Source organism: Ornithodoros turicata, chromosome 9 (genome assembly GCF_037126465.1).
Source record: "Ornithodoros turicata isolate Travis chromosome 9, ASM3712646v1, whole genome shotgun sequence".
NCBI classification, from domain to species: Eukaryota; Metazoa; Arthropoda; class Arachnida; order Ixodida; family Argasidae; genus Ornithodoros; species Ornithodoros turicata.
This window is the reverse complement of record NC_088209.1, coordinates 24,962,885-24,987,089: the sequence shown is the minus strand read 5'-3', so window position 1 is coordinate 24,987,089 and position 24,205 is coordinate 24,962,885. Positions and strand designations below refer to the sequence as shown.

Here is a 24,205-nt window from a genome sequence, read left to right as displayed (position 1 = left end):
ATATCGACGACTTGCAGTTTCCCAGTGCAGCCGTCAAACTCGGAATTAATAAAGGCGATTCTGTTGCTTTCGTCTGTATACAGTGACCAAATATCGCTTCGGGAAAAAGAAGCCGATGTTATCAGACGGAGATGGAAGGCTGCCCAGCAAGGAAGCATCGACAAGTTTTTCTGGCCTACTAGTGCTTAATAAAGTTGGCTTTTGAAACGAAATTCATTTTTTCGGACTGCTCGATCATTCGAACTCGTGCGCGATGCCCCGCAGAGTCCGACAAATCGGTCGGTGACTGTAAAGGCAATGCTGGATGCCTACTGTAGTTTCTGCGGGGAGAAATTGTGTTCTTTGTCTAACGAAGTAGTATAACTCTGTCTCTTACAGGTCTTTGTGGACGGATCCCTCTACCTTACAAATGTGCAACTCGTTCACTCAGGAAACTACACATGTCACGCACAACGAAACCGTGATGTGACGCAGACACACATTCTTCATGTTCAGAGTAAGTATTCAGAGTAGTGTTGATTGCAATGTATACAACACTGAAGCTCAGGTGAGAGCATTCCGAACATTTTCCAGTTACCATGCCTGAGAAGATAACCTAGCTTACACTACCCAAATATGCGATTCCTTTAACTCTAGTGAACGTACTATCTACTGAAGGACTGTGCTATTAGAGAAGCATAGCTCTCGTGCGACTCTCTCCTTCCTATCCTGCATCACAAATTTCTCAACAAAACTAGCACTGGTGATTGGGGATGTGTTGGTCGAAGTTACGCAGGAATTCCTTGATGAGGAAAAACCTGGAGCTGTTTGGATTTTTTCCCAACAAAAGCAAAACAATGCATGACAGCGCCAAGGGGGCGGCGTCAACATCATGGCATCGGCATTAATAATCATTACAAACTCAAGTGTGGCACGACCTTCGTGAACAATGTCATTTAAAACCTTCATGGCATTACGGGATAATGTCATTTGTTCTGCCCGTGTGGTGCAGGTATTAGTTGATTGATTTTGGGCACGTTAAGTAGTGGCTCCAGAGTGCAGGGAGTCCATTTTACTAGACGGTGTCACAATTTTTTTCTGGTGCGTGACACTCTTGATGAACTTCCATGCTCCAGCTTGGAGGTCGGAGCGCGTAAGTGCTGCTCCAGCTCCGTTACGTATAGAGGAAGTGAAGTCTGGAAAACAAATCAACCGCCTTGGAAACTTCTCCCGGGCGCATAGCGTGCACGTAGCTCTGAAAGACCATTTAGTAGAGGCGCCTAAGTACGATGGAGAGGGTACACCAAGCGAGTTGGGTAGAGCCGCTACTTAACGTGCCCTTATGTCTCACTGTCCTAGTTGTCCTCCCAAATAAACACATTTTTTTAATGTCCATAATCGCGAATGACAACGAAAGTCGTTTGTATTCTTACAGCCATGCCAGAGGTCCATGTCATACCAAAGTTACAGTCACGGGCTCCAGGAGAGCTGGCCGAAATGGAATGCCATGTCATTGGCGTTCCCACTCCTAGGGTCACATGGCTTAAAAACGACGAAGGTTTGAAGATGGCTACAGACAAGTACACCATAGTTGGTAGGTTTATGCAATATGTATCGGAATTTCCGATGCCATTCATTGAGAGGAAGGTACTGACCTCGTCTCTGAGTGATCTGCCATGTTAGAATGCATTAAGAAATGTGCCGGGAACAGTAATGATGACAGCTCCACAGGGCAATTTAACTGATGTTGCTTCCAGGCAATGGCACAGCACTGATGGTGGGCAAGATTACATACAGTGACACAGGGGCATACATGTGCGTAGCATCTAACCCTGCAGGGTCTACCAGGGACATTAGTTCTCTCGTGGTGCAGGACCAGCCAACACCAAGTAAGTCTTAATGCACATTTCCCACTGGGGATGCTTTCAGATTGCTGGAAGACCCCTTGCACTGTTCGCCTCTCCAACTACCTGTAGAGGCACTCACGTCACCTTCAAGATGGCAGAGAAAAGAAGGACTGCCGATGAATGAATCAATCAATAGAATCAACCTGCTTCATCCCTTCTTCCACAAGACACGCTTCAAGACTTGTACAAATAGCATAACTTGCGTGTCGTTTTGTTCCGTCTCCGTTGTTTTCATTCACGCCGCTCCTGGAATAGTATGTTTTTTCTCTTCCCCTTCTCGGCATTGATTGTTGTTCTCTGCGATATTTTTGCACTGCGGGACTGAGCAGTGCATATTGCAGTGTAAGCCGGGAATCTCCATCGCGCACGAAGGAAAGTTGCGGCATAGTTTCGGGTCGCCGCGAAACATATCGGCCGGCTGCTGTTACTCTCCTTCATGGAGTGCTTCTATTGGGTCTGCTAGGTGGCGAGCAGCTAGTTGGAGCAGCGAATTGTATCTCCGGTTTCTCTGGACATATGTTACATTTCAGGGAGCAACCTTCCTTTAATAACCTACTTTTTTGTATGCTTATGTTTCTATATTTTGCATGCCTATAAGTACATACAGTCGCCGACCGATTTTTCGGACATGCTCGATTATTCGGACTCGTTCGCGGAACGGCCTCGGGTCCCATAGAGTTCATGTATAAGAACGTCAAAAATTTCGGACGCCGTGCAGCTCCGTCGCTCAATATTTCGGACTCTGTTTGCCCAACCAGCGAATTTCTCTCTTGGGGTGACGGAAAATATTGGTATCATCCCAAATTCGTATCAGAAGAAATCAACCAACTAAAATATTGAGCCGAAAAATAGGCAGTGTTGATTGTTCATTTTCCATTCCTCTGAGTAGAAGAGGTCTGTCGTAACGCTTTTGCGTCTTCGTTTTTGGCCAACAGCCCAGCACGTGCTGTCCGCTCGCGAGTCTTGCGACAGCGCTGTAAAGCGAGCTTCACCTACAGCACGCATGCGTTAGGTGAAGCCGACTTGCGGACTTGATCACGGCGGTGCCTCTGACAGTGTACATTGACGAAATGTCGCTTCGGGAAATAGAAGCTGATGTCATCAGGCAGAGCTGGAAGCGCGTTAGGAAAGCATCGACAAATTTTCCAGCCTATTAGGGCTTAGTAAAGTTTATTTTGACGCGAAATTCGTTTTTTCGGACTGCTCGATTATTCGGACTTTTGCGCGATCCCCGCCGAGTCCGAAAAATCGGACGGCGACTGTACATGACTTGCACACTGCCCCGCTTTATGTCAGGAACTTTATAGACACTTTTGCTGTTGATTGCAGCTGCACCTTCGGAGGAGCGACGTTTCTTTGCCTTCCACGACTGGGGCGTGGCTGTGTACGATCCAGACAACTGCCGACTCTATCACCAAATTCAAAGTGTGGATATTATTCCGGGCACACAGGAGTACGTATGCGGAGATCGCGGCACCAACTGCTCGTGGGGACGGGCCATCAACGTAGCCGACCGTTATGTTTACGTATCACAACCCACAAAGGGCAGGGTGCTCGTCATCTCGAGGATACAAATGGTGGTCGTGGATGTGAGTAGCTCATTATCAAAAGCCAGTAGAAAGTGTAGCAGATACTGGAAAGCCCTTTAATTTTGCAGCTCAAATTTTTTGCAAATCAGACAGACAGCACGCAATTACGGGTACTAAATTCTACGAATTCTCAACGTTACGATTTGTGGCTGGATTGGTTTGCTTTGTGATACGATCGAAGTCACCTCACCTCATTTGATGAAAGTGATATTGTGCAGTGCTTGAGCTCTGTTCAGACGCTTATGCAAGTGCTGTGCGACCAGCCATGAACAGAAAGTTTATGATTGCATCATTGCATGTTTTTGAAGTGTCAGTTTTGTTATCTGGATTTTTATGTGCCCTTAAATTTAGCTTTTCTTTTTTTTTTTGCAAAATTCGTGGAAATTGGGGGCTCACAAACAAGAGAAGCGCAAAGACGTAGAAGGGCAGTCAAGACCATAGTTTGAAGAATACAAAGGCAAAAAAACACTGAAGACGATCGTAGATTTATTAAGGTACAAGCTTTCGGACGGAGTCCATTCAGTGTTTTTTTGTCTTTGGGCTCACAAACGTTAAGGGTCTTTGCAATAACAATGCCAAGAAAAATTTAACAAGGCCTGCGCTTTTAACAAACAAAGAAGTTTTGAAATGCTCGTGATGCATCCATGTTAACATCACACTGTTCTGGACTTCACCTAGGTTGTTGTGACAGACAAGTACCCCGTTGACCTGCACTATGTGCCTCATTTAGACCAAGTGTGGGTGTTGTGTTGGAGAGGCCCTGTGGATAGGGGCACTAAGACAATCCAAATAATACGTGATGCCAGCCAGAAGAAGAAGCACCACACTGTACATCCAGAACCAGTTGATGGACACTTTGACCTTGTAAGTGCGACTTCCCCAACAGCTAATTGCTGGAGGTGTGCGAATTAGAATATTTGAAGTCGAATTGAATATTGACTCGAATAGGGGAAAGAATACCGAATTCAATATTGAATAGTCATGCGAAGTTTATAATACGCGCCTTTTGCACTACAAGTTTGCAATTTTTAGCCCATTGCTTTAGTATAATTTTTGTGGCATTAACTGTCACAAGAGTCACACGCAATTCACCTGTGGGAAGCCCCTACCCTTTAATGCTACACGACTGTGTTCCCTGCTTTTCGGGTGAGTAACTACTGGGGTAATTATCTTGATTTCAAAATTTCATGTCAGGCAGTGCCATGTTACACAGTTGAGGCTGTACGTAATTGTTTCCGAACATCCGTCAACTTGTGAAACAAACAAATTGGCGTCCTACCTCAGCTTTGTCGTAGACGTCCTTTAGCTTCTTTGCTGGGGTTTGTATGCCTCGCCAGGGGAAGTCGTGTTGCTGAAACCTTAAACGTGAGAGAAATCTTTAAAATACCCGTTTTGTTCCTGGGCTGTAGGCATTGTTTAAGAGTCTTAACTTTTTAAGGGCCAACCTCCCAGATATCAAATCAGAATCCCCCGCTGGCACCGCTACAGTGTACCTGGGAGTGATGCCGCCCCTTCCTCAGGCAAAGTATACGCAATAAAATTGCGCTAACACTATCTTAAGCTAAACAACAGCCTGCCTGTGTTGGCCTTGCAGCACTGGCAATTTCGTAAAGCAGGCTTCACCTCATGCAAGGAAGCATCAGGTGAAGCCCACTTTCGGGGAGGTGCCGTTCATATTTCATATTCGGTGAATAGTCGATTATTCGAAAAACCGAAAATCGGATATTCGATTCCAATTCGACAACTCCAATATTCCCACACCCCTACTAGTTGCCTCACGTTACCCGTACCTTCACATCAATAGTGTACCGGCATATACTAGTAAACATTCCTGCAACTTGCTTCGTGAAGGTAGTTTAATGCTCACTGTGAAAGCACATTTGGGTCATTTTCCTCGCAGGTGAGTGGGTTGTTCATCCCTCCTTCTCAAGACCTCGGGTACCCATGGAAGTATGGCTACGTGGTTCACACAAATCAAAGGGGAATGTATAAGATGGACTTGCGTGCCATGAAGTACATCAAGACTGTGGACCTAACACCCTACAACTGTGCTCCAAAGAGTGCAGACTTTGCGTCTCTAGGTAAGCCTTTGTGCAGGATGATCTACAATTCAAAAAAAAAAAAAGTGGTTTTTACTGGTTCTGCTTATAGCTTCATGGACAATCATAGGTATCATATAGTATAAGTCGTAGGTATCATATCATACATATATAAAATACACACGTAACATGAAAAACGGTTAGGAGTTCTTGTTCAAATAAATCTTATTTGCTCCTAACCGTTTTTCATGTTACGTGTGTGATTCCCTCTTCGCGGGCTCCTTGACAGTGTTTCTCTTTTTTTTTTTTTTTTTCGACATAAATAAAAAATATATATACGTATGCAGTCCAGGTAGTATAGTGAAGAGGACAATCAATATACAAGGAATTAAGTGCTACAGTGGAGGAGATAACTTTAATACACACAAGCTTGTGTGCATAGTCTGCACTGCATTTGTTGAAATAGAAAGTGAATGAAATAAAACTCGATTTTCTTATGTGTTCCTCCTGTGTGTTCAGGGTGCAGCAGGGATATTCCCAGGACTTTTCGTCGTTTTTAGGGGGAGGGGGGGTTGTGCCCCTTAGTGGGGTGACGTCCACATCAGCTGCTTCTATGGCGTATTTGGAAGGGAATGTTGCAAGATTTTGGGGTGTTGTTAGGAGTGTATTGGGGTGCTGGGAAAATGCTGGGAGGTCCCATGTTCAATCAAACATTTCTTGCACTCCACTTGCGAATGCGTATACGAAGAGGGGAGTCAAGTCCTGTAGATCACATAAACAAAATACAGAAGCCGTCACTGAAGATTTTTGTTTAAGTTTAATTTGTACAAGCTTTCGCGTGGAGGTCCACGCTTCCTGTAAACTTGAAGAAGGCTAGATAACTCCTTGCCTTACTTATAATTGAAGTTGTCACTTCCTCTGGGCTGGAGTACAGTGAGTACACAGTAACAAAGGACCTTCCTTCCGCAGGAGGATATGTAATTCTTGAGTGCCTGGAACCCATTACGCAACGTCCGATGGGACAGATACTGTTGGACTACCTTACAGACACGGTGTTGTCGCACAAGACAAACTTGTTTGGTCGACCCCACGTCTCACCCGATTCAAAGCATGTGATCACGCTTCAGAGCAGCAACAACAGTGTCATAATTGTTGCCCAGGAAGTCACTGAAGAAGGTAAGTTCATAAGAGGCATTGAAGAGTATTTTATGTGCATTACAGATATCGGATGTTGCATAAGTCTGCAACCCGAATTACTGTTGTAGTGAGGTATAGTAAGCTAGCTCCATCGAAAATCAAACCAGCCAAGTACCTTGGGTTCTTGGGTTGCAACAGAAGTGATGTGTGGTGATCTGACAAACGAAGAAGAAGAGATCAGGCCAAAAATGCAATGACTCGCAAGTTGTCCTGTAAAAGCGAAACTTGAGAGCTCATAAGAAGCATACTTTGCATCTAATTGATATGCACAACTGAATGCACAATCACTGTGCAATGATGTTTTGAACATCATTTGTGTCTGTGATGAAGGACAGTACAGTGATTTGTGTGTAATGGTTCAGTGCTGGAAAGGCTGGTAATTCAACCTGATTGAATGAAAAATGAAATTAAACTGAAAAATTAGTAATAGTGTTTGCACACTGGTGTCTCCCCTGGGGAAGTTGTGTTGCTAAAATTTTGAATTTAAGGGACGACGCCCTTTTTGTTCCTGAGCTGCAAGCATTAGCAGAGACTTAACTTTCTAACTGCAACCTCCGAGACATCAAACCAACATCTTCCGTCGGCACCACTAAGGTGCACGTGGGAGGGACCCCTTCCTGCGGTGAAGCATAACTAACCAACCAACTAACTGACTAACTAACTAACTAACTGACTGACTGACTGACTAACATTAACAAAATGGTCTGCCTGTATTGGTCTTGCAGCAATGGCAGTTTCGTAAAGCAGGCTTCACCTCATACAGGGAAGCATCAGGTGAGGCCCACTTTCGGGGCGGTGTCGTTCATATTTGGGGAATAGTCGAATATTCGGAAAACGGAATATTGGATATTTGATTCGCAAATCAAATACTTCGAGTGATTGATATTCGATTCGAATTCTAGAATTCGAATATTCACACATACCTAGAATGTTCCTGTTGGTGCAAATTGTCTTTGAATTGTGTGTGAGTTGAGATGTTCAAAAAAAGAAAGTCAGAACTAGCCTTTTCTTCCGCAGGCCTCAAGTTTCTATTTGACGTGAAAACAACTCTACAAATAAGTGATGTCACATTTTTCACATCACGAACAAGCCACAGCTACGATCTGTATGCGAGTTCTTCAAACAAGGAAGATATCTTGCTGGTGAATCTGCAAGATGGCAAAGTGGAAATGATCACTGGCATAGGTCGGGCGATCGATCCCCTGGTGGCGCAGTGGGGAAACACCAACCGACCCATCACCAGTGCGGGCGTGTTTGGCACTTACATGGTCACGACAGCCAACGAAGCCATCTTTGTTGTAAACGGGAAGACGCGAACCGTAAATTGCGAGATTGGGAATATCGTCCATCCAAGAATGATGGTTTGGGTTCGATCACCATAACCTCCATTACAGGAGCTGTGGAAACAATTTAATTTCATTAATAGTTCCTGCAGTGCAAATTGTATAAACAGAGAATACCAAAAGAAATTGAGAATTCTTGAGGTGGGACATAGAGCCAATATACTCTGCAATGGATTAATTCAAGTTTAGTGTACGTGAAAGACTTTTCAACCAATACATGCAGTATGATACAGGTGAAGTAGCTTGAGGCTTGTGCTATGTACAAGTTTGATGCAAAATAGGCTATTCAAAATTTATATTTTCTGTTCCACCATTAACGAGAGACTGAAGAACAATGGCTGTGAATTGCTTCCACTTTAGCAGCGTAGAACGTGAAGAGGCACAATGATTTGTTACACAAAGTCTGCGGAAGGCAAGGACACTGCTACGTGTAATGGTACTTAGCAAGACACCAACCTCCATCTGTGAGGTTAAAAGTGCAACAGCTAAACTAGATAGGTGACATGGCCTGCGTGCAGCACAGGGCATAATTTGCTGCATCTCTATGTCTAATTAATTAGTTTCTTTTCTATGGCGAGCATGGAAAGTACGGGACAGCGACAGGTCTGGATTTTTCATTGCAGATATGTATGAGTGTTGTTCACTAATACTCACCCAGGCCACAAATCCGAAACAGTGAGTTCTACAATGTGACGTATAGTTTATGTGCAGGGCAATTGAGAATATTTTATCTCCTGCTGTGTTGATCTCTGCGATACTAACCAAGTTGGAGCATTATTTTCAAAATATATTTTAGCTCTGTTTGCAAAATGCACAGTCAACCTTTGTGGTCACATGGCAGAAAAGGTATCAGATCTGCATGATGCAGGTATCACAAATGGATCAATATATGCACATGCTTAACGTATAGACGTGAGGTTTGTACACAGGAAATTGAAAGAGCAATCGAATTTTTCAAGCCAGTTGTAAATTCTTCACGTTTGTTTCTGCATACGTTGGTCCTAAGTATGACGGAAGCATTCCAGAACTAAAAAAAAATGTTGTACATTGACTGTGGTGTTTATGCCTTCACAAAAAGAAAAAGTTTTGTTGCTTGGTAGCGGTTCTGACACAAACACTTTTTTTAATTTTTTTATTACGAGTATTTCAGCACATAGTGTTGGGATTCCCAGCTTGTGTCGTACCATGAGGTCGTTGTCTTTTATTATATTTTGTGCAGCACATATTGCCATGCTAGTTTTGTTACATTTGCTTTTATGTACCAACTGTAAATATACATATTTCTAGTCTTTGTTGTATCAGTGTTGTTGGCAAATGAGCAAAGTGAGCGGGAGTAGTATGTACAGGACACTTTCCAAAGGTCTTCGTACCCTATCTCTAAATGTGTTTACGAAAGTACATGTCATGCATCTTACCCTCTCCTATTTGATTTTCTCATGGAAAAGCATAAATCCAACAGTGAACACAATTTCATGATTGTTAAGGAAAATTCTGTAGCAGTGTAGTAGCTTTAGTCCTACACCTGTTGTAAAACCTCTGAAAATTGACAAGTGTTCAGTTTACAGGTGAGATGTTACTCATTTCTGTCTTTGTGCTGCGGTGTCAAGCACACGCCAATGCACGTTGAAGGTCTCAAAATAATGGTATTGAAGTTGAACAATAGATGATAGCTACTCGTCTCCCATTAATCTTGCATACCGATCTAGCCTCCTAGCGGAACAATACTTAAGTCATATTTTTTACATGCCCTTTATATATCGTCTCAATATTTCTTTGTTTATATCTGTGTTCACTTCATTCACATTCCAAGTGATCATCAGACATTTACGAACTTGTATTGCACTACCACCATGGTATTAAAAGGCACAGCCTGTGCCTGACATCGTGGAACTGTGTAGGTGGTGCACTGATTGTGACAAAAACTGCTATTTGAAGCTTGTTTACAATTTGTTCAGCAAACTGCTCCTTACTTTGATCATACAGCTATGCAGCATCAACGGTACCTTAGGGTCAAATGTAGGTTCCACAGTTTAGGTTGCTGTTTTACTGTTTCGGGATTCACTCTGAACTTTCTCAATGAAACGTTTGAACAGCAGACTCCATCATTTTGTGTACAGTTCTTGTGCCATCATGAGCGGTCTTCTGATGTAAGGGTAGTGACGCGGTCCGTGAGGGCTGCCATTTGTTATTCTGGGTCATCTTCTTCACAGTGCGTGTTGCTCTGTAAGTAGAATCGTGTGTCTGATGTCTGCCTGCTGATGCAAGGAGGCAGCCCTTTCAAGCATGTGAATGAAAAAAAAGAAAAAAAGAGGAAAAGGAGAAAGCATTGCTGCAGCAGTCAGATGTTTAGGAGTACACACTGCAAACTACTGTTGTATACTTTGTGCATACTTGAGTCATTTTTTGTTTGTGTGTGCGTGTGTGGCTGTGGGTGTGTTTCCTTGTAGCGGCTATGGCTGTTATATATTTTTATAGTAGTGCTTTCATAAGCATAACTTTAGACAAACATATTGTGAGGAACAGGTATGATGAACACGTGTAATATAGTACTTCACAGTGCGAAAAAAAAAAAAAACTATTGGCCGCATGCAGTTCGTGTTGCAGGAGAACGCACTTTATTTGGTCCAGTCATGCAGCAGTATTGTTTGTGTTGCTGGTGCATAATGCACATAAAAAGATATGCAGTGTGTTATGTAGGTACACATTTGTACACATGATAAAGCAAGCACTGTGCCAAATGAATTGATTAAAATTATGGAGGAAGCGAGAAAATATGTTGTGCTAAAAGGTACCTTATGCTTCATTACTTTTTATCAACCTAGCAGAACACCACCGTAGAAGCACCATTATCTTCGTATGGTAAGGTAAACATAAATATCTTCTGAGATCGGTGGCATCCTCTTGGTGAGCGGTCTGCCTGCCGATATGGCTTCTGATATCTACAGTAAAAAAGCTACAATGATCGAAGCAGTAGCTCATGATATGTACAATTGAAGTTGATGTCCACTGCTGTCAACTCATGACTGTCAAGCTCCTATTCATAACTTGTGCGTTTACTTTTGCTGCCTTGTGGTAAAAATTCATCTGCTGTATAACGAGCAGTAAGATAATAAAGCTGGTCTTTACGAAATCTAAATCTTTACTGAAGTGAGCATGTATACATATTGTGTGCAGGTACACTTTGAATGTGTGCTTGTGTACTGTATGCTGTGTCTTCATGTACACGAAGCTACAAATTATTCACTGCATTTCACAAGCATGGCTGTCAGGGGAAAGGAACCCAGGAAGGTAACATGAACCCACGGAGGATGTAGATATATTGAAGTGGTCATCTTTTGGTCACGTCCAGATCCAGGGCGATCACATGCATACCAACTACGTCCAGACATAATCCAGTATGCAGTTGTTTGGAGCAATTCAGCTTCTCTTGCGAAGCTTTTGCATGTTGTATGGATACTGCCACAGGCTGTGCAACTGTGGCTATGAGCGGCGTACAGATGTGGACAGATGGAGAGAGGATAGCAGGAAGGGGTGGGGGACAGGGAGGTTAGTATGCGTCCTGGGCCGACTTCAGGGGGAACTGTGCCGTCATTCGTCTGGAAAACCCAGGGAAAACCCCAGACAGCACAGCCGGTGACAGGATTCGAACCCGTGTCACCTCCCAGTCTCGGCGTGGAAAGCGATCATCATAACCACTGTGCCACGGGAGCTGGTGATCCGATTCGTACATCCGATGGATATCCCTCAGATATCCAGAGCGGTCGAAGACACCATATCCGTATAACGTCCAATATGGATGTCCCTGGGAATGCCAAACAAAGCACGCTGTAGTTCGTGCGTGCCGCGCACCGCCATTACAACAAATTTGGTTACTAATCGGCCTTAGCAACATTCACTAAGAGCTGGCATTATTGTCTCGCAATGGGCTCTCACAAAAGTACCCGTACATTTGAAAATTCCTCCGAAAATATTAGATGTATTAGTCCACCACACAAGGCAACAGAAGAAATCGGAACCGAAACTGTCATCTAAAATTATACAGGGATATTTTCGATTTTCTTCTCCTACACTACTGCTCAAATTTATTTCCAAGTTCTATGTAATGGCATTGCGGGCAATCGAGGTACTTACATAAACAAACAAATAAATAGCCTTCCACATAAACGCCCAAAACAACTAGAATAGCAATGTCAATGAAACATCCCTCCATCGTCCGTTCATTGTCTCTGTAGACGTCCGTCGGACGTCCCTGCGTACTCCTAGTTTCTCTCACTTGGACTTGTGAGCGTACATGTTACGGACGAAACGCATTATCCACAGGATATCCAAATATCCGGTTTCGGACATACATCAAATATCCATAGGACTGCCCTGTGTTGTTGGGGTATGGATACTCAGAGTATACGAATGAGTAATGAAGAGGAATTTTGTTGTGGCTCTTATGGATGATACTTCCGGCAGAGCCGTCGTTCACCAAAATGTCGGCGACGGATGGCGACCTCTCGCATTCTCCTTGATGGTCTTCGTACTAGTTCAGGCAACAGCGCCACCGGTACGCGCTGCTCGTGCATAGTTAGCTCTGTCCACATCCTCGGGCACTTCTCAGGAAATCGTCAGTTCACTACCATTGCTGATCTTAAGTTTCTTGTCTGCAAGTTGTGACCGCTCTCTGGGAAATAAGGCGCGCATAGCATACCTGGCAAAGTTCGCAGTTGACATACAACACGTCAAGAGAAACCAAAAGAGCCGTGCGGGCACCTTTCCGCATTATCTGCTGCTATCCGGAAGAGTCGTGTCTAGGAGCCCTTGCGCAAGCTCGGCAATGACGAATCAAAGCAAGAGAGCAGGTGCCAGCGCAGCGTGGTGATTAGCCCACTCGATCGACAATCGAGTGGTACGTGGTTCGATCCCAGAAGCATCTGCTTCTTTCGACGACTGCCACATTTCAATTGTAAAAGTAATTACGTCAGCGACGGGTCCTTTCTCTCGGACTTGAAGAGCTCCTTGTTCAACGCTCTTTCGATCAAGGTCTGCAGTAGCAGTTGCAACGGCCACTGACGCCTTCCATCCGGCTAGCATGTTCGGTTCACTCTCTTTGTTGCCCAAACTCTGATTCCAGAACACGCACGTGACACAATTGAGATTCAGCTCGATGCGTAAAAGACACTCTAGAAGAAACACACACCTGTAGAAGATATATGTTGTCGAGAGAAACGTGTTGAAGAAACGTGTGTAATGTCTCGAGTTGTTGTCGAGAGTGTTCTAGCTACTAATCGAAAACTAGCAAGTGAACCTCACTCTTATTTGAGTGCCACTCCTGCCAAATATTACCATACCGGGAACACTCATTCGACTCAGCCCTAGGCACCAAGTGCACCAATGGCCTAGCGCCGTGGGCTGCCCCCAAGGGCTGGTTCACGTGGTGATGGTGTTCGCATCCTCTTATTTTCTGAGGTCGCAAAGGTGTCTAGCAGTATATGTAGGCACTGGCCACAGGACACAAATCTGAAACGGAGGCAAAGTCAAGTGACAAGGAAGGGTGACCGGCAACTTCAAGGTTCCCCAAAGTTTATTTCATTGGTTTCCCGTTTTTGATTTCTGGTTCATCTCCCATCACCAAACGCCGCAGAAGTGGACCGCTTATCAGCATTCGTCTTTGCACAAAACCCGATTCCTCTCCATATCAGGTGTTCACGCTTTTCGTATCCGGTGCGAAGAGACATGCAAGATTCCCAAACGTCTGTACAAGATCTACAGACCCAGAGCTAATACCATGCTCTGTAGCAACCCAGAGATCGGTCACATGGCCGTTATTCGCAAATGTCTTCCACTTGCGGTACATTGCGTCGGCGCGTTGCTGTAGGCTCGAGTCTTCATACACTGTGTAAGACGGACTAGGCCCTTACTCCTATAGGCTGAAGTAATATGTGAATTTCCCACATGCTTTTTTCTTCTCTGTCATGATTGGCAAAAGCAAAACCCCAATGAAGAACACAGTGATTGGATGTACTTGTTGGTACTTCTCTAAACGCCGGCGTCGATCTTGTTCAACATGTGTGGTCGTGCACTGTTGGACTTGCAAATAACGCACATCCAGCAAGGACGATGACTTCTGTTACTTCGCTCATGATCGTATACATGCAGTTTTGCCCCGTGAGAATAGGGTACCCAAGCGCTTTGAGTGCCCCAAAAATAAGAGGTCCTCACAGCGCATGCCTCGAACCCAAACTGTTTTGCCCAGTGCGCTGTGACCACTCCCTGTTTCTTAAAGCCTTTCCTTGGGTATACCCTGCTGTAGAACTCTGTTGGAACTACTGCTGCTTTGCGTTATAGCTTTGGACGACACTGAAGAGTCTCCTTCACTTCTGATCTACCACCTGATACCTTGTGGCCACATCGGCTAGAGGAAACAACCAGTTAACAACTGGAAATTTGCTGTTAACAGCGGCCGAGAACGGTTAGAACGTGGGGGATTTGAACATTGGCTCCGACACCGTGCGTCGGAGAAATTGTCCGCAGTGCTATCTTTGTGGCACATGCAGGTATAGCCACGCGAGTGTACACTCAAAAACGCGATTCAAGGGATGGGCGCCTAAAGTCCCTCGATCGCTCTTTGAGAAGTAGCGACAACCCTTGCGGCGCCGACAGGGAGCGTTCGTTGGTCGAAGGTGCTCACGTGGTAGTTTTGCGCCACTTCCGCCGTGTCGCTTTGCTTCCGTCCGCCATGATCTTCCCAAGTTCGCTCCTCGCTCAGCTCTTGCGTTCGTGCTCTTTGCTCGTAGTTTTTGAAGGCCGAACTATCGCGTTGAATCGCCTATCATAACCGACTGAAAATGACTGGCTGCTGTGCCTTCGGGTGCAATAGTCGTCCTGAAACAGGACAGGCAATGTTTGCCGTTCCAATGGGGAAAAGCAGTAAAGAAGTAGCAAGGCGGAAGGCGTGGCTGCACAAGATTGGAGGAAAAAACTTCAAGCCAACGAAAAGCACAAGTGTCATAGTCTTCATCCTTGTGACCCAAGCCGCCGTCTCTACTTCTCTGCTGACGTTCCCCACGTGTTAAAAAATTCGAGAAACCATTCATCACATGGCCAACAGATATATACAGGGTGTCCCAGAAAACGTGTCATTGAATTATGATAAAAAAACTACACCACCTAGAGTCATGCGGTCAACAGCATTTGTTCTTATTAGGTTTTTGTCACCTCCTAATGTGAATGTCATGTACTCCAAGTTTAATTATGTAAATATTTGTGAACTGAACTCAAAAATTTGCCAAGTAAAGGTCACTTTTTTACCTCACCAATATGAAGAGCGTGCCGAATTCACTCAAAATCATGATAATTCACAGTGATATTCACGAGCTATCCCATCGGAAAAAATAGCCGAATATAATGCTTTTCGGAGCACCGGACCATAGCGCCCGATGACTTTTTGAGCGCAATCGCTCTCAGTGCGACGAAAGGAGGTTCCGAAGCCAGCCCACAGAGTGATAGTAGAAAAAGTAACAGTTCCTAAAATTGGGAGAGGGAAAGCATTATCCCAGCGAAAGTCGGACGTGATAAGCCGTGCCTGTTAATTTGACTAAATTAGACACGCTCTTCACATTGGTGGGGTAAAAAAGTGACCTTTACTAGGCAAATTTCCGACTTAAGCTCGCAAAAATTTACATAATTAAACTAACGTTACACGACATTCACATGAGGAGGTGGCAAAAACCTAATAAGAACACCTATAGATGGTTAAGATTACCTATGAAGACAACCCGATTGTGACAACCTGACATGACAACACGCGCTGAAAAAAAGACCCTTTTCAGGGCCGTTCCAATTAGTCAGCATGAGGCTTGCAGCTGTGTTAGCAGGAAATCCAAATTGTGTGTTTTTTCCCTTATACTTGAGGGTGGGAAAATTATAGTAGCCAGGGATAGGGACATTAGTGGGAAAAATTACGGTAAACCGGGGCATTACTTGGAACAACTACCTCCTTACAAGACGCTGTGCAGAAAATGAAATAAGTTTGGTGTAGTTGAGGTTGAAATTTGTTTGATTCTGGAAAAAAAAAAAAAAGAAACGAACGAAAAGGCTAAGTTGCAATTCCCTAGCAGATGCATTACAGAGAGTCACTATCGGTCATGCTTGTGCAGATGTTTTGTCTTTTTATCTTCCTAACAAGCAAACGGAGTCGTGCAGGACTGGCAAACAGCACTTCCGAGAAATAGATGAGAAGTCTTCCTTCGAAGACGTTTTCGTTTGGTTTTCATTCAAGCGTTTCACTGCACAGCCAAATGGTTCTTCGTCATGCTGTAACACTAAGTGGCATGCTCCTACTTCTGATTTGGGAGTTCAAAAACAAGCCAAGGACGTTTAGCATTCAAAACGCACGCACATACACAAAATTTCGGTCTGCTGAAGTGAAATTAGCTGGCGGCTAGCAAGACAATGTATCAGCGAACCGAACCGGCGTCGATACCTGGGAAGAACATGGCGGGCGGAGGAGTGAAAGGGAGAAAAATAAAGAGGGCGAGGGAAGGGTTGTCGCTACTTCCCAAAGAGCGATCGAGGGACTTTATGGGCGCCGCCATAGTTCTGCCACCCCGTGGCGGTCACAGGAACTGTACACGCGTGGATTGCCGTTTGCCGAGTTTCTTCATTTTCCCGTGTGTGTTTTCCTTCATTTTCTTTTCGTGTCCGTTGTGTGTTCATTTCGTGCCCGTTCATTTTCTCCCGCTTAGGAACCGGCGTAGAAAAGATATCGCATCGACCAGCACTCCTCACGTGAACAACTGTGCATATCGCACGCGGAAGCAAGCAATCTTCTTTTACCTTGATCTTTCGGACGTTGATACGCTACTCAGATGTTCACTGGATGACTAGTTATATGGAATGTTACGTTATCGTCAGTCGTACTCATTAAAGACGGCGGCCACCAGTATTTCATCCCAATGGGAAGAGCGATTTTGGCAGTCCACCCGTCGCCGCTGGGAACGAGGCTAAGGAGCGCACGGAGACTGTTGGTTTGGGAGTAACGCGATAAGCGGACTCGCGTCACGTGTAAATCTACTAGTTATATTGTGTTATCCGACTGTAGGTCCCCCCCCCCCCATTTCCTTCAAATCCCACCAGAAAAAAAGGAAAGCAGTTCTTTCTGCGCTCTGCACAATTATACGTGCTCTCAGACAAGAAAACATGGCTGGTTGTTTCCGTACAGCGCAGTGTATGGTGTGCCGGTGTGGGTTCAGCCTAGATGGTAATTGCGGTGGTGATGCTAATGAAAGAGTTCGCCGTTGTCGGCCTCACAGAGGTGGGCAACGCCATGACTAACGCTCTGGGGTAACTGTGCCGACATATGTCTGACAGCGTCTGAGGAAAACCCCAGACCTGGATTCGGCAGCCAGCTCCGGGATTCGAACCCGGGTACCTCCTAGTTTCGACGTGACGTGGCCAGCGCGCTAACCGCTCAGCTGGTGGATGGTAATTGAACCTCTGTATGCAATAAGGGGATAAGTAGACTTATCCCATTTTTACTATTTTTGCTGCAATGACACCTACATACCAGTATGTACCTGCCAAAGAAAATTTGGGACCGTATTGCAACTTATTGGCCCGCTACAGGAGGGTAAGAAGGCCGTGCGACATGCACGCTCGAGACATACTTTTTTTTTTTTTTTGTACTGCAACGATCAGTGGAATTCGCCATTAATTTTATGGATTACGTTCAATAATGTTCTGGAACAAATGATTGGGTACCCGCACTGGTCGACGCATATGTGTGTCGTCCGTCAGTTCGCTGCGTAAATATAGCATCCGTTTCGCGCCAAAATGATTTGCCCGAGCGAAACCCGCATATGGCAGACCACTTTCGGCTTCGCAATGAAGCAAACAAACTTGTATTGTTGTGGAAGTTTTGTGTTCTGTCGTTTTTCCAAGTTTAGGGACGTGTTGTCAACGGCATGTTGGGGTAGTGGGCCGCCCCTCATGTGGCGAATTTCCCCATTCATCATCATTAATTTTGTTGTTGTTGCTGTCAACGTCAAATAATCACCCGATGATTTATAGCCACATAGTGTAATCGTCTATCACCGACGGGAATAAAATGTCTATCAGCAGCAAAATGTGTATAATGAGAAAATTACGTACAAGGGTGCTTCTAGGCAAGCACCATGAGGGGGCTGATCTCAAGCAATGAGGCAGTGGCGTTGTGCGCCCTCGTTCTCCTTTCCACCACGTTTGTGAGAGAGACTGAGGAAGTCATGCTTTGATAAGTCGAAATGAGCTGGCGCTTAATACAGCAGTCCTCTCCTTCCAATCTTACCGCTGCAGAGGAGGAGCCCTTATTACATATTTCCTGCTTTTTGGTTGGGCGTCCTTGCTTGCTGGCCAATCGAATGTGAACATACTATAATATACGATTTCCTAAGTTACCTGACGCTCTGTGCTGGCTGCACAGCGGCGACACCTAGTTGAAGACTAGTGAACTATGGAACTGCCATTTCAACAAAGGTAACATTTCCTTGAGTTTAAGGAACACACAAGACGAAGAGGGCAACAACACGCTTGTGTTGTCCTCTTCGTCTTGTGTGTTCCTCAAGCTCAAGGCAACGTTACCTCTTTCTACAGCACACCAGCTCGCTTACATGCACCATTTTAATTTGCTCATCACTGCCTGTATCGTGTTGTACACGAATTATTTCAACTGTCAAATTGAGCTTGTTTTCTTGCCAGTGGAGTGGAAGGACACGTTGATAAGTAAGTTGACACGTCTATCAAATTGATCGATTAGATGCTCGTTGATGCATGGACATGACAGCGCAGTAGTGCACACTTCTCCTGTAACCTGTCCAGTTCCTGTTTATTATCCCCCTCCCCCAGATTATGTCTATTGGGCTATCCAATACTGACCACATCGGGAATTCACCATGTGGACGTGAAGCCAACTTCTGCAAGCAACTACAACATCACCTACCACTAATACATCTCCATCTAAAGCTATAGCTTTGTAAGCCCAACCGCGGTGTAGGTCCGTCTGTAGCCATAAGGGTTACATGACACGCCCACGTGACGCAAACAGTTTCGCCAAAAAATCACTATGAACGATGTACCAAAAAGCTGCAGCCGTCTTGCTTTTTTCTGTCCAATAATCTCCGCGTCGCCGTCATCAGTTTATTCTGTCATTATTTTATTCTCGTTAGTCGTTACTACCTACTCAATATCGTTTCATATCCTTCACTAGTTTTGACTGAGCTTACGAAGTTCAATAGCGCTTACGCAACTCCTATACTAAAGTTTGTAGGATACAATAAAGTCAACGCCCTTCTGAAGTAGTACCTCCTGAACCTAAACGAACCACGCGGAACCTAATACCGCTCATTATCTAAAGCGTGCCAAATGGACGTAGCTATACACACTTCGTTTTTCCCGCTAATGGCCCCACGCTTTGTTTCTGCTGCGATTCGCTATTTTTGGCGTGAAATAGCTATATCCGTAGCGATGTAGTAAATCCTGATAGCTGCCTGGTTTTGACATCTTTTTTTTTCTCTCTCTCTCTCTCTCTTTTCACTTCCTGTTTTTGATACTGTGGGTCACTGATCTTTCGGAAAGGAGTACCCCAGAAGTTTCATAACGTAAAAGCGCTAAAACCAGGACGAACACAGACACACACAACATCGAGCGAACAAAGCGCTCGATGTTGTGTGTGTCTGTGTTCGTCCTGGTTTTAGCGCTTTCACGTTATGGAAGTCTATCACCAACAAGCCCAAAGGGATGTCTTAACGTACCCCAGAAGGCTGCAGAGTTGGAATATTCAAAATGAATGGCACGCGCCCACGAAGGTATCAGGACAACGGCTTAGGTTTTGTCCAACGATCGCGTAAACTATCACAGGGCCCGGGAGCCAAGCGGGATTGCGCCAAGGTCCATGAATCTTGGATGACAGACAACAGACCCGACGTTTGCTTCGAAAAAAAAAAAAAATTAAATGAAAGAATAATAATACGTAGCTGATTGTACCTACGAGAAAGCCGCGAGGTATAGAAAATTCTTGGCCAGCTTCGCAGTGTCGCGTGGCACAGGGCGTACGCGGGTGTTGGTCAGCCACACTCTAAAAAAAAGGGAGTAATTTCAGTTTCTTCGTGGACTAGATGCATCGCCATTAGTCCCTTTCGGGAGTGTTTCTTTTTAAATTCCGTGTTAGCGCCGCGAAGCAACTGTGGCTATGAGGGCGTACAGATGTGTACAGATGGAGAGAGGACAGCAGGAAGGAGTGGGGGAAAGAGGGGGTTAGTATGCTTCCTGGGCAGACTTCAGGGGGGAACTGTGGAGGAACATTCGTCTGGAAAACCTGCCGAAAAACACAGGGAAACCCTCGAACAGCACAGACGGTGAGGGGATTCGAACCCGCCCCACCTCCCAGTCTGGACATGGAAAGCGATCATCCTAACCAGAGTTCGAGGTAACTCGTTACAAGTAACTCGTTACTGTAACTAAGTTCCTTTTTTTGGTAACTTGTAACTTAACTCGGTACTTTTGCGGCGTGGTAACTTTCAGAGGAACTCGTTCCTTTTTCAGGTAACTTTGCCAAAGTAAGTTAAGTTAAGTTCCAAGTTGCTTTTAACTCGCTTCTCACTCACGTCCACATATTTTCTTGCTTTCTCTCTGGTTCTTTCATGGCATTTTTTTGCCATAAAACATGATAATCAATGAATGACAGTATTTTATTGAGGAAGTAAGAACCGCTGCCATTGAAATGAAGCTGAACCATTGTGCGCCCACAGGGAGTAAGATGCAAAGCGTCCGAATATTACCAGAGAAACGTCATCATGACATTGGTAGATCGACTGAAACCGAAACAGATCGGAAGGAGAGGGCTGGGTTCCACAAACGGGCACTTGTTCGCTACCTCCCATTGAAAGAAAAGTAGGACTGAGGGTCGCGTCCCTTTAAGGGACCATATCGTAATCCCCTCAAGACCGTGGCTCTCGGGCACGACCTTGTTCACCTCTAGCTTTGAGCGTAGTTCAATTCTACCAAATTTTGGCGCTGTCGAACACTATGACGTCATTTGTTTACAAACAGGGAGAGATCTATTGTTGGACATAAACGAAAACGACCTAAGCGTGTTGCACTCCTCCGCAGGCAACTCAAGGTCTAAAACTCAACTGCTCACACGCACTGCACCTGCGCACTGCTGTTTTGTGGCCGAAGTAACTTGGAAGTAACTCGTTCTTTTTTTTAAGTAACTCAGTAACTGCGAGTTACATTTGAGACTGAAGAACTTCGTTATTAACTTAGTTACATTTTGCACACCGTAACTGAACTTGTAACGAGTTCTTTTTGACGGGTAACTTCTCCATCTATGATCCTAACCACTATGGCAGCTGATAGGGACTAAATGCACGTAAATGCATGCGAAGTATAGGGACTTCTTGTAGTGCTAGGGAATGCTACTTGTCCTTCTGTGTTTAATTGCCCCATCCACTACGACGTTGGGAAGTAAATTTCAACGTTAGGCACTGAAATGGGGAGTAATTGCAACCTAGGAGACTACAGAAGCTGCCATTACTCCCTAATTCAAACCTTCTTTTCTCCTCATTCTGTCATTCAATCCGAACACGCTGGACAAGCGAAATCAGATTGACGGTTGCACGTGGTAGTTTGCGAAAGCATATTCCCTGGACAGATCGTCAAAAATTATCGGGTCCAGCCGCCATGTTGACATTCTTAACACCGTAAGGCTATGACATCACTCGCGGCAGATGGCGTAGATTGTGCTAGTACAGAATCGATATGAAACGAATAAAGATTGTTATTTCGCGAAGCAAGGCCGGATTCACACGAACGTTTTTCGCGTCCGTGTTTCTTTAACGGAGGCAAAACGGACCCATTGGAACCTATGGGGATCGAATGCCCTTAGGTTCTGTTTTTGAAGCACACAGACGACGAACGGTCGCGTGAAAAGGTCGTGTGAATCAGGCCTAATCCCGAGACGAAGGAACACACAGACAATCACAGTCCAATCTGCGTGTTTTTCTATCTCGGGGTTACTTTTCGTCATGTTGTATCATGCTGTATCAGTTAGCCCGTACTTTGAGTTTTACCCGCATTGTTATTTCGATTATAGTGATGTTGTACTTTGATAACAGTTTTAACATCAACATCCGTATTTTCAGCGTTCGTTTAATTTCCGTCTGCATAGAGTATCGCATAATGCCAGAATCAAGTCTGCATGCTGCAATCACGACATTACAGGAAGCATGAGATTTGTGTCTCTCATCTTCAGCATACTCATATGAGGTAGGCCTTTTCAATTGGTCATTTGCGATTCGGCAGGTATGATATTGCGTAGTGCAAACGTTTTCCACTCAGCTGAAGATAAAGGTTGCGAGAGGAGGATAAGAAAGAGAGTGGCCAAAAGAAGAAGAAGAAAAAAAAACGCTGGGCTCTGGTCTTCGAACCATGAAGGGCGAAGAAACAACGCTGCTGTGCGTGGGCGGATGGGAAAGGAAATCGGCCCAGCGCACGAACGTGGGCGGCCCGATGCTTCGCAGGAAATTCACAATTAGATGGTTCTGCTCTTCGATCAGGTAATTGCCGGAAAGTAGAAACACCTTTCCCGTTTCCTCTTCGACACTCTCTTCTGGGCTTTCACGAGAGAAGCGGTTCGTGTGTTTTATATGCATACTCAAAAGGAATATGAAGGTGATGATTGGAGCTTTTTTGTGGCGGCGCTCCAGCAACGTAAGGCTGTGGCCTAAAGTAGCACGTATGCAGTGATACGCAGAAACATGGTTTGCCAGGGCGTTTTCTCAAACGCTTTATTTGTAGCAGGCTACAACATATACTGAGGAATGCTTTGGGGGTACAAAACGCATATTTGGGAAACTATAAAGACTAGACTTTGTAGCGCACATAACAGCCGGCATAATATGCTGGCTGCATGCATGGAAATGAACCTCGTAGCAATGCCTTAAAAGAAAAAGAAAAAAAAAAAAACAATGAACCACTGTGCTCTCCAGAATCCAGAATCCAGAATCTGTGGAATCCAGAACACGTGTGGCACTGCTTCATGCCGTGGTCTGAACGCGACAGCACCTGTCTCATGTAGCGACATCACCAAAACGTTCTAATTTCGAGTGCCAGAGAACGTGGAATAGCTATCACTGAACTGTGAGCGCATTAGTGCACGCCATGAAGTACTCGAAGTCAAGCCACAGACAAGTTCACAGACAAGCTGTGACAATGTCCCTGAAGGTCATTGCACATAAGCTCCCGTCTTAAAAATACATTTGTGATTTGTTCCCGGCCTATGTGTCTGAAGAACTGGTGTATATCGGAAGAGCGACCAGGGACTAAATCGTTGCTTCGCCGGTTCCGGCTGAATGATCCCCTTTGGTCAGGCGTTTCTAAAACGTATCGGGATGGCCTCCTCGCCAGACTACACCCTATGTAGATACCAGGGGACACTGCGTACGTACTGCTCAGCAGCGCGCGTGACGTACCGTACGTTTGGAGAAGGACGGTCTGCCTGCTGCGCGCGGTACACAGCATGTCCTGAAGTGCTACTCAGGACACTAGACAGATAGGACAACCGACGTCTTGACATCAAGAAGGTATTCGGTGACTGACCCTTACGACCTCGGTGGCTGACCCCGCCCTTCGAGAGGCTGTGTTTCACTCTGTGATTTCCTTCCTCGTCAGGGCCTCTCATGGAACGCACATCCTCCCAGGACCCTGGTAGCTCCAAGGTCGTGTTGTAGACTCTGAGATGGTAGGTTGGAATCCTACCTGCCACTTGCCATTTAGGTGGAGCAGTAGGGTATTGCTAATAAATAAATTAATAAATACCGCCGGCTGTGCTGTCTGAGGTTTCCCCGGGTTTTTCGGCAGACATTACAGATGGATGTCGGTATGGTTCCCCCTGAAGACGTCCCGGGAATGCATACTAACCCCCCTTGTCTCCCGCTCCTCTCTACTGTCCTCTCTCCACCTGTCCACATCTGTACGCCCCCCACAGTCACAGTTGCATCGCGGCGCCAATGCAGAATCAAAAAGAACCTGGTAGCGAAACCCGCCACCCTGTGCGTTCTGGAGTTGTGGACTCAATGTAAAGTTGAACCAACCTTTCCGTTTCAAACGAAGCCGACTAGGGACTCAGA

At 45.2% G+C, this 24,205-nt stretch overlaps 2 protein-coding genes across 9 annotated transcripts in view; one reads left to right on the top strand and one right to left on the bottom strand.

Moving 5' to 3' along the window:
• Positions 1-11,184, top strand: part of LOC135368446 (follistatin-related protein 5-like) — a 153,034-nt gene extending 141,850 nt beyond the window's left edge. For both annotated transcript variants that reach the window (XM_064601715.1, XM_064601714.1), the window contains exons 8-15: positions 379-496; positions 1,415-1,573; positions 1,737-1,868; positions 3,216-3,475; positions 4,154-4,339; positions 5,376-5,556; positions 6,484-6,690; positions 7,729-11,184. In XM_064601715.1, coding sequence (XP_064457785.1) covers positions 379-496; positions 1,415-1,573; positions 1,737-1,868; positions 3,216-3,475; positions 4,154-4,339; positions 5,376-5,556; positions 6,484-6,690; positions 7,729-8,093 — 1,608 coding nt within the window. In that variant the 3' untranslated portion in view covers positions 8,094-11,184. The remainder of the gene's footprint in view (positions 1-378; positions 497-1,414; positions 1,574-1,736; positions 1,869-3,215; positions 3,476-4,153; positions 4,340-5,375; positions 5,557-6,483; positions 6,691-7,728) is intronic.
• LOC135368445 (cadherin-23-like) overlaps positions 1-24,205 on the bottom strand; it is a 489,752-nt gene that overhangs the window by 188,595 nt on the left and 276,952 nt on the right. For 6 of the 7 annotated variants that reach the window (XM_064601708.1, XM_064601707.1, XM_064601705.1 and 3 more), the window contains one exon: positions 4,755-4,833. The exons of the other annotated variant lie outside the window; for it this stretch is intronic. The gene's annotated coding sequence lies outside the window, so the exon portion shown is untranslated. The remainder of the gene's footprint in view (positions 1-4,754; positions 4,834-24,205) is intronic. 7 annotated transcript variants of the gene reach the window in all.